Genomic DNA, 15795 nt, shown 5'->3' on the forward strand with positions numbered 1-15795 from the left:
GGGTTGGCGGCAGCGGAGCTGGTGGCTCCTCCTCGAACAGTCGCCGCTCCAATCGAGGCGGCGGCGGCAGTTCTCAGCAATCTGCAAGTGCGGCGCAGCTACAAAAGCAGCAGCAGCAGCAGCAACAGCAGCAGCAACAACAGCAGCAGCAGCAACAGCAGCAGCAGCAACAGCAACAACAACAGCAGCAACAACAGCAGCAACAACAGCAGTCGATGGCAGGGCCACAGAACCTTACAGGCGAGGAGCCAGTGCCAGTGATTAACAAGCAAACGGGCAAGCGTCTGGGCGGCAACAAGGCGCCGCAACTGAAGCGACTAATGCAATGGTAAGTGCCAAAGAGCCGCTCACTTATGGGCACTCTCAACAGTTTGCTCTCTCTCTCTATGTTAATTCCCCATTAATCGCCGCATCTCCTCTGTCCACAGGCTCACGGAGAATCCCAACTATGAGGTGGATCCCAAATGGCTCGAGCAAATGCAGAATCCCATGTCAGCGCCCTCGCCAAAGCCCAGCTCCATGGACAGCTATGGCTCGCCGGCTGTCAAGTCGCATGGCGGACGACCCTCTTCCAATTCCAGCAATGCCTCTTCATCGTCCCACAACCAGCAGCAGCAGCAACAGCAGCAGCAACAACAACAGCAGCAGCAGCAACAGCAGAATGCCGCTCAATCCTCGGCTGGTAACCAATCGAGCCAATCGAAGAAGTCGTCGCGTCAACAGTCGGCTGCGGCGGCTGCCTTGGACCAAGCGGCATTGCAGTTCAGCTCACTGGCTGGACTCAATCCCAGTTTGTTGGCCAATCTGCCGGGACTGGGTGGCTTCGATCCGAAGAATCCGCTGGCGGCCTTTGATCCCAAGAATCCGCTGCTCTCGATGCCCTTCGGCGGAATGCCTGGCATGGCCAATCTGCCCGGATTGGGCAATCTGAACAACATGAATCTGTTTGCCAGCCTCGCGGGCATGGGAGGATTGGGTAATCTCGCGGGAATGGACGCCAATTCGCTGGCTGCGCTCATGGCTGCTGCTGGGCCAACGCTGGGGGGCCTCACAGGCGCCTCGGGCGGGGGTTCCGGCAAGAGCCAGTCGCAGGTCGGCGGTGGCGGTGGAGGCAACTCCTCCTCGTCCAGCAAGAAGAAGCAACAGCAGCAGAGCGAGGCAGCACAGCTGGCGGCCGCGGCAGCAGCCGCTGCAGCGGTTAACGCTGGCGGTGGCTCATCCGGCGGCGGAGGAGGACAAGGAGGCAAGAACTCGGCAGCATCACAGGCCTCCCAATTGGCCGCCGGCTTTCCGTTCCTCTTCCCCAATCCCTCGCTGCTGTACCCGCCCATGGGGCTGGGTGGCCTCAATCCCTACTCCCTGGGCGCGAGTGGCCTGGGCTCGGCCTACGACCAGCTGGCCCAGCAGTACAATCTGCTCAACGGAGTGGCGGCCACCTCGTCGGCGGCCAACACCTCCTCGACGCAGTCCAAGTCGCACCAGTCGCAGTCCAAGTCGAGCAACTCGCGCAACTCATCGGCTGCGGCGAATGCCGCCTCCAACTCGGCGGCCAATCTGATGAATGCGATGGCCAGCATGAGCGGTGGCCAGAGCGTGGCCAGCACCGTGACGACGCCGTCCAGCTCCAGTTCGGGGCGCGGCAGGCAATCGAGCAGCCGCAATGCCCAGGCAACGCCCACCGCGGCGGACATGGCGCAGCTGAGCAGTCTCCTGATGCCTGGAGCGGATCCTCACCTGCTGGAGTCGCTCAGCCGCATGAGCAGCATGGATCTGGCCCAGGCCACGCGCCTGATGAGCTCCCTGGGCATGCCGCCGCTACCGACGCCCTCGAGCAGCGGCAGTTCGAGTGCCAGCAGCAAGCGGGCGGCCGCCGCAGCTGCCAACGAAGCTTCCAACGCTGCAGCGCAGGCGGAGAAGATGGCCGCCAAGGAGCAGCAGAAGTGGCTCGAGAGCCTTGCACGCGGCGCCCTGCCCACGGATCTGGCAGCACTGCAGGCCTTCTCACAGGGCAAGATGCCCTCCACGTCGTCCTCCTCGAACTCGGGAGGCGGCAACTCCTCGTCCAGCAAGAGCTCCAAGTCCGCCTCGAATGCAGCAGCAGCTGCAGCAGCGGCGGCGGCAGCGGCTGCCGCACAACTGCCACAGATTCCGGGCATGTCGAGCGACTTCTCGCAGGCATTCCTCGCTGAGATGGCCGCCCAAGCGATGGCGGCGGCCGGTGGTTCACTGCCACTGAGTGGTCCCGGATCGTTGGCCTCACTCGCGGGTCTTACGGGTGGGTCGCAGGGCAACAGCTCCTCCGGCGGCAACAGCAACTCCTCGGCGTCGAAGCGGCAGCGGGAACAGGATGCCTTCAAGCAACAGATGGACTACTACACCAAGACCCTGGGCCTGGGATCGGGCATATCGCTGATACCAACGTCCTCGTCGGGCGGCAGCTCCAGCAGTTCGGCCAACGCGGCGGCTGCTGCCTACGCCGCTGCCCTCGACGCTGAGCAGCAACACCACCAGCAACAGCAACAACACCAGCAGCAGCAACAACAGCAGCAGCAGCAGCAACAGAAGTCGAAGCGATCCCGCAGCGAGATGCATCCCACGAAGGAGGAGCTGGCCAATGCTGCCGCCGCAATGGTTGCCGGACTGCCGCTGAATCTGGGTGCCAGCATGAGCAGCATCGAGAAGAGCCTGAGGGCGGGCAGCAGCTCCAGCAGCAGCTCCACGCCAGCTCCCATGTCCGTGGAGCAGGACAAGGTAACTCTGACGCCCCTGAACTCTGGCGGAGGTGGAGGCGGATCCTCCTCCTCATCATCGAACGCAGCAGCTGCTGGCCTGGCAGCCAATCTGCCCTCGCAGACGACCATCACCATAGCGCCGCCCATCAGCAGTGGTGCGAGCACCAGCAGCGAGCGCTCCGAACGCTCAGAGTCGCGCATCTCCCTGACCATCACGAATGCCGCGGATGCCGCCAAGCTGCCGCCGCCCTACGAGGAGGCCGACGAGCTGATCATCCAGCCGATACTCAAGAAGCCAGCGGCACCCGGAAGCAGTCACGGCGGCAGTGTTGAGGATCTCGATGCCGCTGGCAACACATCGGCGGCCAACCTCAGTGGCGGCTCATCCTCATCATCGGCCGCTGCGGCGGCTGCAGCTGCAGCTGAGGAGAATCGCCGATCTTCCAATCGCCTGAAGAGACCACGCTCCGGCAACGATCAGGCGGCCGCCATGGAGCAGCCGCCCGAGAAGCGACGCGAACTACGGTCCACCAGGCATACGCGCCAGTCGGCGGATGCCGCTACGCTGAACCTGTCGGCGGGCAGCGAATCGGAGGACCGGAACGAATGAGTATTGCGGAGATCCGAGCGAACGCGCTAGCAGGACGAAAGGGCCCCCGAAAGGGGGCCACAACTCGACGACAAAACCCCAAGGTGACAAAGAAGAAAGTAATAATCAAGAAAAAGAATATAAAGATAATTGATAAGAAGACGGAGATGGAGAAGGAGAAGGAAGAGCAGAAGCAGAAGCAGAAGCAACCCAGAACTGGTGGAAAAGCCGGAGCTGAAGAGATAGCCGCCGCCTCGTCCGCTGATCAAGAAGCTCGATTGCGTCGCTCGCGCCGAAAATTAAATTCTAGGCTATCTGTTACCACTAAATCCCTTAAGCTTAAAGTTGTGTAAAGTATAAGGAAGCATATATATATTATATATAGAAAGTAGGAAGAACGAGAGATCAACTGCTGCTGCAGTCGGAGGAAGACCATAGAGACTGCTGGAGGAGGATTACTGCTGCTGCTGCTACACACTCTGGCTCTGTCCGGCAGTCGCGGACACTGCTGCAACACCGTCCGCGCACTGATGGCCAGAGCCAGAAGAGAGCCTCAAAGAAATGGAAGTGTGGCGAATGATTCCCACCGATGGAGTGCTTCAACTGCTGCAAAATTTGAAGCACAAAGCGGTGGGAAATCATTTCTTCACAGCCACATCTGATTGATTCCCCCGGCAGCATATACATAAAATATCCATAATGTTACGAGTATATTAAAAAGCGCTTATAATTTAATTGTAACGAGAAGCAGATTGCTGCTGCATGCTGCATTGCATCAAGATTATCCGTTATCCGTAAATTATTGCAACAAAACCCACACATGTAGCCGATAAGCTGAAGAGCCGAAGAGCAGAAGAGCAGAGAAAGCAAAGCGCTGAAGGAATGTTTAGATCTTAGACCAGCGACACAGATCGATCCAAACACAAAACAGAACACACAACACCCAACACACATAATATGTATGTAGAATTTGTAGATCTATACAGACTCCTTATCCACACTTGGGTTTCTCGCATTGCTGCGCTGTCCTCACACACATGAAAGTTTAAACTATACATACTATAATGATGATAACGATAATGATAATGATACATACCTGTACATAATTTATGAAACTCCCCTTACGAAATGGCTCTCGCATTGCTTAACGTTTTTAAGATTGTAAGACAGACACCCTACCCCGTGCGTGTATTCTCATATACTGAATCATTTTCCATATTTTTTAACCGCCCCCACGCCACCCCCATCACTATGTTGCATTGTACCGCCCGCCCACTCCCACTCTCTCTCTCTCTGTATACCGACTGTACCTTGCGTCTCTTGTCCTGCGTGTAATTTTTATAATTATTTTAATTCGTGTAATTAGTGAAAGGGAAAACAATGCCTAGACCTTAATTTTTAACTTGTAATTTGTACGATTTCTAATCGCAATTTTGTGTCTCGTGTGTGCCCCAAGAAGATACCCATTCGAGCAGGCGCGTAACTAAAAAGAAGGAAAGTAAACCAGAATGAAGAATGTTTATCGAAAAAAAGAAATATAATTTTTTAATTAAATCAATTTTAATATGTAATTGACGGAGATTGAGAACGTGGCTAAGCGCCACGCGACACGCGCATGAATGCTGCATGAAGAATTATGAAATTATTTTGTTCGCACTCAATCCATTCAGACCCAGAACCAGCAACAGAGAAGAACGGAAGCGCGGATCAGAGTAGAGCGTAGAGCAGAGCAGAGCAGTTCAGTTCAGATCAAGCAACCAGCATAAAAACATAAAAAATATATGTATGGCATACTTAATTGTAAGTACGAGTACGAGTATAAATCTTAATTAAAACGTATAAATAATATAACAGCAGAGAAAACAAAAACAAAAACAAAAAAAACAACAAAATCAACAGCAACTACAGCAACAAGTAACAACCAAGCATCAACTATTGATATTGATGATAAATCAAATAAACATATAAAAAATAAATTTCAAAAATTACAAACAAACTTTGTGTTTTATACCCGGTTCTCGAAGAGTAAATGGGGTATATTGTATTTGTGCGGATAACGGTTGTATGTAACGCACAGAAGGAAACGTTTCCGACCCCATAAAGTATATATATTCTTGATCAGCATCAATAGCCGAGTCGATTGAGCCATGTCTGTCTGTCCGTCTGTCCGTCTTGTTTGTCGGCTAGTTCTCAGAGACTATAAGAGCTAGAGCCACCAAATTTTGGCACCAGACTGCTGTATGTTCACACTGAAACCAGTGTATTTCAAAAATGAGCACCGCCCCCTTCCGCCCACGCAAAGGGCGAAAACCTCCCAAATCTACCATTTTGAAGATAACAGAAAACTAAATTCCGTAGGGAATGACCATATCTATCAGATCACCAAATTGGGATCCGATTGGATCATTATTATAGTCACAATGATTACTGGTGATCTATGCGCGCTATTTTTCGAATTTTTCAATGTTTTCATGTCACTCTTAATAATTTACATACATTTACATACTGTAGACAAATTCTCGCACTCGCTGGCCCATTGTGTGGGCGCTGACTTGGCTATGGGCGCAGGCATAGCTGTGAAGTTCAAGGAGGTCTACGGCAAGGTCGATGAGCTGCGTGCCCAGAAGGCGGCCAGCGGTGATGTGGCTGTGCTCAAGGATAATGATCGCTACATTTACTATCTGGTGACGAAGCCACAAAGCTGGGGAAAACCAACATACGAGTCGCTGCAGTCATCTCTGGAGCAGATGCGCGAACACATGGTGAGTGGCTTGCGCTAACTTTTAGATCAATTCTTTGCTTATGCATTTCGAACCTTTTCGCAGCGCAAGAACATCGTTAAGCAGCTGGCCATACCGCGCATCGGTTGCGGTATTGATGGCTTGGAATGGGACAAAGTCAGCGGCGTTCTGGAGTACGTGTTCGGGCAGGAGCAGCTGGAGATTGTCGTCTACAACTTTGTGCCTCCACCAAGCAATTAAGAATCAATTCTAGGCGAAGATATCAAATAAAAGAAGTATACATATATGTACATACATATACCTAACATCAATTGTATTTATTATGGGAATGGGAAATATGTGCAATTGAATCCTTAATCCTCGATGTCCTTGAAGCGAGAGAGATTGAAAAGGATCGGGGAAGTTGTCCTGATTACGAAAAGGTGTGGCACATTCTGATCGGCCCACAAATATAGGAGAAAAGAAGAAAACAAAACTGTTCTGTCGTTGTTCTCAAAATTTGCTGTAAAAAAAAAACTTGTACATCAAAAGATGTTTTTGTTATTGTTGTACAACAAACACTTTCTTGTAGTGAACCAACCACGTAGTTAGCACAGTGGCGCTTCCGCGATCACGACGGCCATTTCTTAAACTAAAAATGCGTTCGCACAGTGGCGCCACCGTGATTATTACGGCCATTTATGGAACTAAAATATCGTAGTTCGAGAGTTGGCCGCTCTGTGTTGGGGCGCCACTGTGAAATTGGTCCACTGAAATAGCCGAAAACAGGAAAATTTTCAGACAAAGTACCAGGCGAACAGAAGTCAGCAGAAGGTAACTGGTTTCCATGTTTTTCACTGTGTCAAAAAGTGAAAAAACATGGAAACCAGTAACCTTCTGCTGACTTCTGTTCGCCTGGTACTTGGTCTGAAAATTTTCCAGTTTTCGGCCATTTCAGTGAAGCAATTTCAAAAGTTCACAGTGGCGTCCCAACACAGATCGGCCAATTCTCGTACTACGTTATTTTAGTTCCAGAAATGACCGTCTTCATCGCGTGGGCGCCACTGTGCAAAGAGGTGACTGTCAAAATTTGACAAAAATAACAGGAGAGATTTGTTTTGTTGTTTTCTCCTTTATTTGTAGTCCGTCCAGGATGTGCCACGCCCCCTCGTGATCGGCACAATGTCCTGGATCCTTTGCGACCAGTTCGGGTGCAAGGACATTAAGGATAATGCCATTTTCACGTTGTTTTTTCTTTTTAATCTCTACAAGGCTATAGCTCAGCTGTTTCCTGTCGAAAAAGGACATGTCACGCCTCCTCGGGATCGGGAAAATGTCCCGGATCACTTCGGGTGCTAGGACATTAAGGATAATGCCATTTGAATATTGTTTTTCTATATAATCCCCTTCAACGCTATAACTCGACTGTTTCCTGTCGGATCAGGACACGGCATGCCTCCTGGCGAAGGTACGAGTCTCCTGTATCGCTTGAGTCCATCAAGGACCACAAGGACTGCAGGATATGGCTGTCCTACGCTATTTTGTAATTGGGAACTTTTCAGCCTGAAAGTATGCTATACTTTTGAGAACAAAAGCAGCCCCCAAAAGATACTTCAGTTTATTGGTCTCTGCCCCTGACACGTCTCTGCCGCTGCCTCTGCCGCGACTCTGCCCTGACTCTGCAGTGTGTGTTTCTAGGGAAGGGTGGCGAGCTAAAGGAGCGTGTTGGCGTGAGTGGTGTTGTTGATGTAGATGGCAGATGAAGAAAAAATGTAAAATTTGACAAATAACCGCTAAGTTGCAGATGTAGTACTGAGTGCCGGGTATAAACGTTGTGACGCGTAAGAAGCGTCTCACACGTCCCTTCTCGTTAGTGTCTGTATTTCTGGGACTTACCTACTTGGGACAGTCGATTTGTTCAACATACACAACAAAATCAACCTCCAGCGATGCCATTTCGGGACACCCCTAGGAAGGGACAGAGGTATCCGTGTGTTCATCTGGATCACCTCCATAGATCTTTACGCTAGACTCTAGCCGCTAGAGACATTCGTAAAAAGTTGGTTTCATATCTGCATCTGAATCCTCACTGATTATGAGAACTGTTGGTCCATTTTCCATGATTTGAACTCCACTTTTGGCTCCACTGCAGAATCGTAGGGCTGACAGAGGAATGAAGATGGACTTATGGTCATTTAATGAACTTTTGATGAATTACACATAAAAGGTAGTTAATCTTGAAGAAGGATTACCGTCCACAGTGGCAGCAGTTTTTGCTTGTATTATAATAATGCATTTTTGATGTATTTACACATGTATGTATTTTCACAGTAATTGAGTAAACTTAGAAAAGGGGGCGGCAATAATAATAGCAGCAGCTGCGTGTGTGTTGAATGTTGGATAAAACGAAAACGAACTTCCCCATAATTCGATGGGCGCGAGTTAAGACTCCTAGCAACTCGTAGTTAAAAACTTTGTTTTGGTATACTTATTGGGGATTAATTGCTCTAGCCAATGAGGGGGGTGTGGGGTATGTGAGGGGGTGGGAGGATGGGTGATGGGGATTGGAAAGAACTTACAATAAATACAAAACGTACAAATATGTATAATATACAATATATAAATCTGTGTATCAGCAGTTAAAGCACTTCGCTTCGCTTCGATGCGGTAGTAAACTTCGAGTCTTAAAGTCTAAGATAATTTGCGCATGATTTTCTAGGGGCTGGCTTTTGGCTTGGCTTGGCTTGGCTTAGCCTGTTTCCCTCAAATTAGTGGTATGTGAGGAAGAGTGACCGTTCGCAGGCCTCCTCCAGCAGTGCCTGTTGCCGTTGCTTCTCCTCAGGCGTCGGTTCGGGTACCAGTTCATCGAAGCCATCGTCCGAGTAGGTAGGCTCCTCGTCCAGTGCTCCCTCCGGCTCCTCGCCTGCCACTGGCGGCAGTAGAGGCTCTCCAATGATGAGGCGAATGTCGTTGGGCAGCGTCTCGGATGCCTTCAGCTGCAAGTAGATGGCTTCGGCTATTTCCAGGGTGCGTGGCACGTGAATGTGGCCCGATAGCTCGTTGACATGTTTTAGTATTTCAGTGAATTCGTACTGACTCTCGATGATCACATTTGTCTCCTGATCCAGAATAGCCACGGAGAAGAGCAAGTGAAAGTTGGGACAGGGCAGCCGCGTCCACAGGCACTCCCACAGCTTGAGCACATCCTCGTTGCTCAGCTCCCGCTTGTACCACACCAGCAGCCACCTGAAGCAGAAGTACATATTGTCGGAGTCATGGCTGCGCATGTAGTTGAATAATGGCGCATTGGCAAACTCGATGAGGCGACGCAGCTGAGCAAACTGGTTCTTCATGCCCGCCTGGTCCATGTCAAAGTTGGTGAACACCATGTCCATGAACCCCACGAAGCACCAGAAGGCATCCACCTCGTCCACCTGAATCTCTAGAATGGGCGCCAGCAGGTCCGACATTCCTTGGACATAGCCCAGATCGAAGTTGTACATTACGTATGTCATCAGAATTCCCTGCAGCAGGGCTAGGTTGGGATTATCCTCTCCGGCGAAGAACTGAAGCGAGCGATCGGTGCGTTTCACATCCTTCTCGATTTGGCACTTCCGCTCACGATATCCGCAAAAGTTTGCCTCCTGTGCTGTGGTCATTGACAGCCATTGCGCCTTCATGTTGTAGTACTCCAGCGACTTTAGCCTGCGCCGCTCCATGCGCTCCGCCTCGGTGTCGGACCAATGATAGTAGTTCAGCAAGTACTTCCACGTCTCGCAGCGCAGTCCATGGGTTATGCCGCCACGAAACACGATCTCCTTAATAATATCGCTGTCCGTGATGCGTCCGTCTGGTGTCTTAAACTCCAGCCACTGGGCCTCAGTAAGGGGCAAGCCTGCAGCAAAATAAAACAAATTTATCGTTAAGATGAAAGTGAATTTAAGCAATTTTTTGTTCCTAAAACGAACCTCTTTCCACTCGCTGGCGATCGGGCAAGTTGTTGACAATTTTCTCGTCCTGAGCATTGAGGTTCTCCAGCTCGCTGTCCGCGGGTGACTTGTCTGCACTGCCGCCGCGGCTCTGGCTGTTCGATGAGCAGGCGCTGTTGGTGCTGCCACTCAATCCGATTATCTGGTAGTTGTCCGGCGAAGTCTGGCGATCGCCACTCAGCAGTGTGCCCGGCCGCGACTTGGGCGAGCGCTGGAACGGCGGCTGCACGTAGTCTGGAATGTTGCCGAGAAAGCCAGCCAGCTTGTTGGGCAGCCAGCTCTCGCGCGGCAAGTGACTGGACTTGATATCGCCAATGTCCAGCTCCGCAAAGGTCTTTTTCAGCTTTTGATTCTCGGTGGTCAGGATGGCATATTCCTCGCCGCCCCGAGTCGTCTCGGAGCTCTCGATGAAGTGCAGATCCCGCATGGAGCGCACAAACAGATCGGCGTTGCCGTGCTGAAAGAAGAACTCGCTGTGGACGCCGCCGCCGGACTTGCGGATGAAACGTATGGTCTGACCGCGATGACGCACCTCGACCGCATCCAGCTCGTCCAGCAGCACTCGCATGATTCTCGCGCGGGCTGGTGTCCCGTTGCCCTGCTCGCTGGGCTTTGTGTTGAAGGCGCGGCACTCGGAGGTGGTGCGGTTCCGCCCCGATATTCTGTCCACCAGTGCCCAGTCGCCCTGATCCTGGCTGTCGTCGGCTATCATGATGCTGTCGTTTGGCTGCCATTCCAGATACAGACGGCGGCGAGGCAGCTCCGACGACGTATACTCCACCAAGGACAAGGAGCCACTTGTGTTCAGATCAGAAATATGCTCCGCACTGGCCTTCTTCAGCAGCACCCCATCGTGAGTGAACAGAATCTACATAGGGGACGGAGCAGGCAGGCGAGAAAACGCAATATAATATGCAAAAATGGCTCATGAGTCAGTTGAACAATAGAAAAAAGAGAATACCTACGTTTCCTGTTCCCAGGGGCTGTGGGGGCGGCTCCTCGCCCGCCGACATCTGCGATTCGGTCAGGACACCCAACTGGATCTGCTGACAGCGGTCATAGCGCACAGATTCGTTCATAGCTGCCGGGCAATTAGTTTTTCGTATTAATTTTTAATTTTCCTCTTTGTTTTGATTAGAAAATGCGACGAAGTTTGCCTAGGCAGAGTTGCTTTCCGATACTCAAACGCGAACGCTGGTCTGGTCACACTGTTCTGCCGGGCAACAAATGTCAAAAATGAACAAGAAGAAGAGATTCGCGGGTAAAACAAATTCAAATATGGGGAAGAAGAAGAAGCCTACAAGCGAAGCCTTGCAAAGGTCTAGAACTACTTCGATGAAGGACCCTCGCTAAGCGAAACATTAGGAATGATGGGTTGACCCCTTAAATTAAATTGTTATGAACACATAGTACTTGCGACACACTTTATATTTACTCAGACGTCATGGCCACCGACCGACTCATCCCATTCCACACGATCCCATCCGACTGCTGCAGCAATGAAAATTATATCGAGAGCGAAAGTAATTCGCAAGCCGTGCACTGAGAATACTCAGTATGTTTTTTGGATAGAAAGACGAATTCCGAGCGAACTACGATGCCATTTGTTGTCGTGTTTTGTAAATAGATTGAAAGTGCCTGCCTGCCGCACACATTCGTGTGATAAGTGTTGAGTTCTTCGTTTTTGAAAACTGTTGGAGAGCGCTGCGTTCAGTTCGCTGTAGTACGTCCAACGAGCGACACACTTGACCACTCGGCGGGCCGCAGAATTCTCAAAAAGAACACAATTACAAAATTCAGATTTGCAAAATTTACAGGTGGGTGCGCAGAAAGTGATCCACAAACCAAACGCAAAACTAACAGCAGCAACCCCAAAGACAGCTCGGATCGAGTGTTCGGTCCAAGTAAATTGAGAGGTTTTCGAATTGGGTTGGAAAACAAGACCATAAGGATTATATAATAAATGTTAACACAATTATCTGAGAGTGTCAACAAAAGTGCAGAGGCACCTTTCGTTTCCCCTTTTTGCACACAAAATAAGAGCAGAAAGTGCCTGTGCCATTTACGCTTAAGGGCCCCCATGGATGAACAATTAGCTGAGAATCGTAAACATCATGGATCTATACATATTCTGTGTCCATTGTCCACTGTCACACTGCTGAGCGTAGAGGTATAAATATACCTATGTACACACATACATAAATATATATGTAAATATGTATGTACAGTTTGGTGTGTGGAAAAACATGTTTCGTTCAGGATTTTATCAATGAATTGCTCAATCGAGAATATCTAAACATGAAATCAACTCTTCGGAGACCCTTAACATACTTTGAATGTCTTTCCCTGTTGGGGGGAGGAAACTTTCTCTTTCTCTCGCTGATATCCATCCTACCTATCCTCTCTCTCTCCCTCTCTTGTGTTCTCGCGACAAAGCCAAAATATTTGTTTCGTTTCGTTCATTTGAGAACGTAAAGAAAACAGCAACAGAGCCAAAAAACATGAAAAATTCGTCGGGTCGGCCAGAAATAGCGCCACCCACCGAAAGTTTTGAAATTGAATTGACTTACAGAGAGTATTTATAAATGATTGGATTTGCTTTATTATCGTGCACAAAGATCGCTCATTCGTGTTCTCTCTCCACTTGCAGAGTGTCAGTGCCAGTGCCAGTGCCATGGAGAAGACTTCATCCTCGCGACCCAAGCGCAATCGTCGCCACAGCAGGTAAGTGTGACATGATCGGAGCATATCCAACATTGATTCGACCAGATGTTATGGTATTTGCAGACGTGCCTGGCCACCAGAGGACGAGCTGCAGCAGCCGATGCGGGCTGCCAAGCGTTTGTTCACGCCGGACATCAAGCGCATGCTGAAGGACTGGCTCATACGACGGCGGGAGAATCCCTATCCCAGCAGGGAGGAGAAGAAGCAGCTGGCGGGAGAGACGGGCCTGACGTACACCCAGATCTGCAATTGGTTCGCCAACTGGCGGCGCAAGCTGAAGAACTCTGAGCGGGAGAAGGCCAAAAAGTCGTGGGGACACCTCATCAAGAACTACAACCACAATGCGCGGGGGAACGTCGAGCAGTTCAGCATCTCATCGGAGGACAGCATATGGGAGGAGGAGATGCGGCCATGTGTGGGCGAAGACGACGATGGGGACTACGACGACGATGAGCTGGAGCTGTCCAGCCGCAGCACGGGCAGCGATGGCAACGCCAACAACGCCTCCACAGCTGTGTACAAGCCAAACTTTTACGTGGAGTCTGGGAACATGTCGGAGCACAGTAGTCAGCGCATTCCCATGCTGCCCACTGTGCCGGTGGGCAGGCCCAAGTACAAGCACCAAATGATGGAGAAATATCTGCGGGATAGCACGGCAGAGGACGCGGCTACGGGGCCAACGACCACGCAGCCAGCCACCGCCACGCAGCTCAACAAGTGGCTGGAGAGCGCAGCGAAGTTCACGCCAGACCGAAACAATTACCACATCGAATGGAATACGAGCAGGTAAGGAGTAGCTCCGTTCTGTGATTGATTTGCTATTGATTGCTATTGCTATAGACAAAAATGTAGCAGTGGACAGGGACAGGGGCAGGAGCGACCTGTCACGGCCACGGCTCGCGGTGATGGCTGGATGCTGCATCACAAGGACGAACTGGATGCCGCCGAGGCTCTGGCGAATCTCGCCTTCAACTGCAGACAGCGCTGGCATCACATGACAACGATCAGCTCCTGAGAGAGCTCCATCGCATCGGCACCCGAAACGCATCTGACGCCATCATTCCAGCAGAAGATTCAGGCCCGTTGGAAAAGTGCAATCTAGTCGTAGTTAACATTTCTAGCTGCTAGTTTAGTATGAAAGACAAATTAATCACTTTTTTGCTTTTCTTGTTATTTAACAATTACAATATTATGACTCGTCCGTCGTCTCTGTGCTGTTGCCATTGCTAGTGCCCTTGGCGTGCACGTCCAGGACCTGCACAAGATTGCCCTGATGCGCCTGCAGATGCTGGACCAGTTGGCCAGCTGCCAGGTTCAGGGTTTGCACGAGCTGTGCCTGAGCGCCTTGTAGTCCTGGCATTTGTGCATAGGCCACCAGCTCGTTTCGGCTGAGCAGCGTCTGCTCCACAATGCCACCCAGCAGCACCATCTGCGGCACTCTGCGTGTGATCTTCAGCAGTTGGCCAATCTGCTGCTGGTTTGGGGAGAACACAATGCAGTGATTCGAGTGGAAGAGCGGCATGATGGCCTCATACTGCGTGCCGGTCACTGCCTGGCTAATGATCTTGCGGCCGTACGACTTCAAATGCAGGTTCTGTTTGTGCAGCTGGACGCGCACCCGAAAGACCTCTTCGGAGCTGATGGAGTTCATGTGGAAGATGGCCACCAGCTGCGAGTGATTCAGCCAGTTTCGCACTTCCCGGGCAATGATCTCGTTGTAGGGATTCACTAGCTGTTCCTGGGTGCGTTCGGCGCGGGTCTTGAAGCACGAGCGTGCCTTCGGCAGCTCCGGGTATTTGGGTTGTGTGACGGCAATCACTCGGGCACGCTCATAATGCGGCTCCTTGGGACGCTGTATGTTGATTTTTCCACGGAAACGGAGGAACTGCAGCACCGGACTGCGTGTGCTAGCCAGGGGCAGGCCTGTAAGGGACAAATACGTACAATAGTTTATCGGATTGTATAACCACCAGACGACATTAAGTGCCGCCAAAAATCAGCATGGCAATAGAATTCCAGGCAGCACTTACTTCTCTGCATCAAGTTGGCCATGTCTCAATGTTGCTCTGTGTCCTTTGTGGTGTTATATTTATATTTTATTTACAGTTTTGCAATATAAATACAAATTCACTCGGTGGAGCTACGAAGAAAGAAGAGGAAAATGGTTTGAGTGTAAAAACGAGAGATCCAATTGGAATGGTAAAACGCTTTCCGTTACAGCCCCAGAATCAATTTCACAGGCTGATTGGACCTATGTCCAATTATTGACAACAGTCTATTTTATTAACCACAATTATTATCTTTTATTGTTATATTATTTACAATTTATAATGTGCGACCGCGGTTATCGATAAAAGAGATACCGCGCGATTCTCAATCATATACCGAAATATACTTTGTCATTTACAAAATATACCGTACATATAAAAATCATTTCCTCGACTTTGATCTTCTAATTAATATTGCCATCTAGTTAGGACTCTCAGCTTTAAAACTTTAATTTTATCCCATTTACCATTTTCCTCAATTCGAGGATATCCATCCCTCCAAGGGTACTAAATGGTGCTTATTCCGTGCCAAATGTTGGGGAACAGTGCTGCTCACTTTTCGCAGCCTGTTGTTAATTGAGTGAGTGTAAATTGAGTGAGTGTAAATCGAGTGAAATTTTTTTGAGTTTTTAGTGTGACCACGTTTAGTATGAAGAAAAATCTCAATAGCGAGACAGCTCGTTTAGCGTTCCCTTAACCGATTTAACCGGTTCGGTTATCGTTTAATGCTTATTTTTGTGTTTGAAAGCAACCAATTGTTGAAAATAAACACAATTATGGACGACGGCATATGATCATATGTATTTATTATTTCCAGCCATTTTTGTGTAGAGTTGTGGGAGTTTTCGTCTTCTTCAGGGCACTTGCAGCAGCTGAAATTCAAATATCATAAGCGTCGGGATGGGAGGGAGAATCGACAAAACACCAACACCGTCATAATGCATAGGTATAGAATTTATTTAATTACAGTTATAACATTAACATCTATATATA

At 50.0% G+C, this 15795-nt stretch overlaps 5 protein-coding genes across 5 annotated transcripts in view; 3 read left to right on the forward strand and 2 right to left on the reverse strand.

The window, feature by feature from the left end:
* LOC117902012 overlaps nucleotides 1–4996 on the forward strand; it is a 47386-nt gene extending 42390 nt beyond the window's left edge. Inside the window, 2 exon segments of the mRNA XM_034813060.1 lie at nucleotides 3–328; nucleotides 429–4996. Coding sequence (XP_034668951.1) covers nucleotides 3–328; nucleotides 429–3342 — 3240 coding nt within the window. The 3' untranslated portion in view covers nucleotides 3343–4996.
* Nucleotides 4997–5741: 745 nt separating this feature from the next.
* LOC117901247 (ADP-ribose glycohydrolase OARD1-like) lies at nucleotides 5742–6339 on the forward strand. Its single transcript, XM_034811928.1, has 3 exons — nucleotides 5742–5751; nucleotides 5833–6083; nucleotides 6147–6339. Exons 1-3 carry the CDS (start codon nucleotides 5742–5744, stop codon nucleotides 6300–6302), a joined length of 417 nt encoding a protein of 138 aa, XP_034667819.1. The 3' UTR covers nucleotides 6303–6339.
* A 2004-nt stretch (nucleotides 6340–8343) lies between these two features.
* On the reverse strand, nucleotides 8344–11198 carry LOC117902008 (TBC1 domain family member 17). The gene is made up of 3 exons (XM_034813056.1): nucleotides 10996–11198; nucleotides 10010–10898; nucleotides 8344–9936 (listed from the first exon to the last, which is right to left on the reverse strand). Exons 1-3 carry the CDS (start codon nucleotides 11107–11109, stop codon nucleotides 8810–8812), a joined length of 2130 nt encoding a protein of 709 aa, XP_034668947.1. The 5' UTR covers nucleotides 11110–11198; the 3' UTR covers nucleotides 8344–8809.
* Nucleotides 11199–11742: 544 nt separating this feature from the next.
* Nucleotides 11743–13893, forward strand: LOC117902010 (homeobox protein Mohawk). Its single transcript, XM_034813058.1, has 4 exons — nucleotides 11743–11847; nucleotides 12681–12754; nucleotides 12818–13540; nucleotides 13595–13893. The coding sequence occupies exons 2-4, from the start codon at nucleotides 12705–12707 to the stop codon at nucleotides 13767–13769; spliced, it is 948 nt and encodes a 315-aa protein (XP_034668949.1). The 5' UTR covers nucleotides 11743–11847; nucleotides 12681–12704; the 3' UTR covers nucleotides 13770–13893.
* Nucleotides 13894–13904: 11 nt separating this feature from the next.
* On the reverse strand, nucleotides 13905–15092 carry LOC117902011 (39S ribosomal protein L10, mitochondrial). The gene is made up of 3 exons (XM_034813059.1): nucleotides 15077–15092; nucleotides 14785–14894; nucleotides 13905–14677 (listed from the first exon to the last, which is right to left on the reverse strand). The coding sequence occupies exons 2-3, from the start codon at nucleotides 14804–14806 to the stop codon at nucleotides 13944–13946; spliced, it is 756 nt and encodes a 251-aa protein (XP_034668950.1). The 5' UTR covers nucleotides 14807–14894; nucleotides 15077–15092; the 3' UTR covers nucleotides 13905–13943.
* Nucleotides 15093–15795: the final 703 nt, after the last annotated feature.

The sequence above is a fragment of the Drosophila subobscura genome, chromosome U (genome assembly GCF_008121235.1).
Source record: "Drosophila subobscura isolate 14011-0131.10 chromosome U, UCBerk_Dsub_1.0, whole genome shotgun sequence".
Taxonomy (NCBI): domain Eukaryota; kingdom Metazoa; phylum Arthropoda; class Insecta; order Diptera; family Drosophilidae; genus Drosophila; species Drosophila subobscura.

Bases quoted from the DNA above. Each gene is read 5' to 3' on its own strand.
- LOC117901247 (XM_034811928.1), top strand. The intron at 6,084-6,146 runs GTGAGTGGCTTG...ACCTTTTCGCAG, and splicing joins AGCAGATGCGCGAACACATG to CGCAAGAACATCGTTAAGCA.
- LOC117902008 (XM_034813056.1), bottom strand. From the start codon at position 11,109: ATGAACGAATCTGTGCGCTATGACCGCTGTCAGCAGATCCAGTTGGGT. The intron at 10,899-10,995 runs GTAGGTATTCTC...TCCCCTATGTAG, and splicing joins AGCCCCTGGGAACAGGAAAC to ATTCTGTTCACTCACGATGG. The intron at 9,937-10,009 runs GTTCGTTTTAGG...ATTTTGCTGCAG, and splicing joins TCGCCAGCGAGTGGAAAGAG to GCTTGCCCCTTACTGAGGCC.
- LOC117902010 (XM_034813058.1), top strand. From the start codon at position 12,705: ATGGAGAAGACTTCATCCTCGCGACCCAAGCGCAATCGTCGCCACAGC. The intron at 12,755-12,817 runs GTAAGTGTGACA...TGGTATTTGCAG, and splicing joins CGCAATCGTCGCCACAGCAG to ACGTGCCTGGCCACCAGAGG. The intron at 13,541-13,594 runs GTAAGGAGTAGC...CTATTGCTATAG, and splicing joins ATCGAATGGAATACGAGCAG to ACAAAAATGTAGCAGTGGAC.
- LOC117902011 (XM_034813059.1), bottom strand. From the start codon at position 14,806: ATGGCCAACTTGATGCAGAGAA. The intron at 14,678-14,784 runs GTAAGTGCTGCC...TGTCCCTTACAG, and splicing joins GGCCAACTTGATGCAGAGAA to GCCTGCCCCTGGCTAGCACA.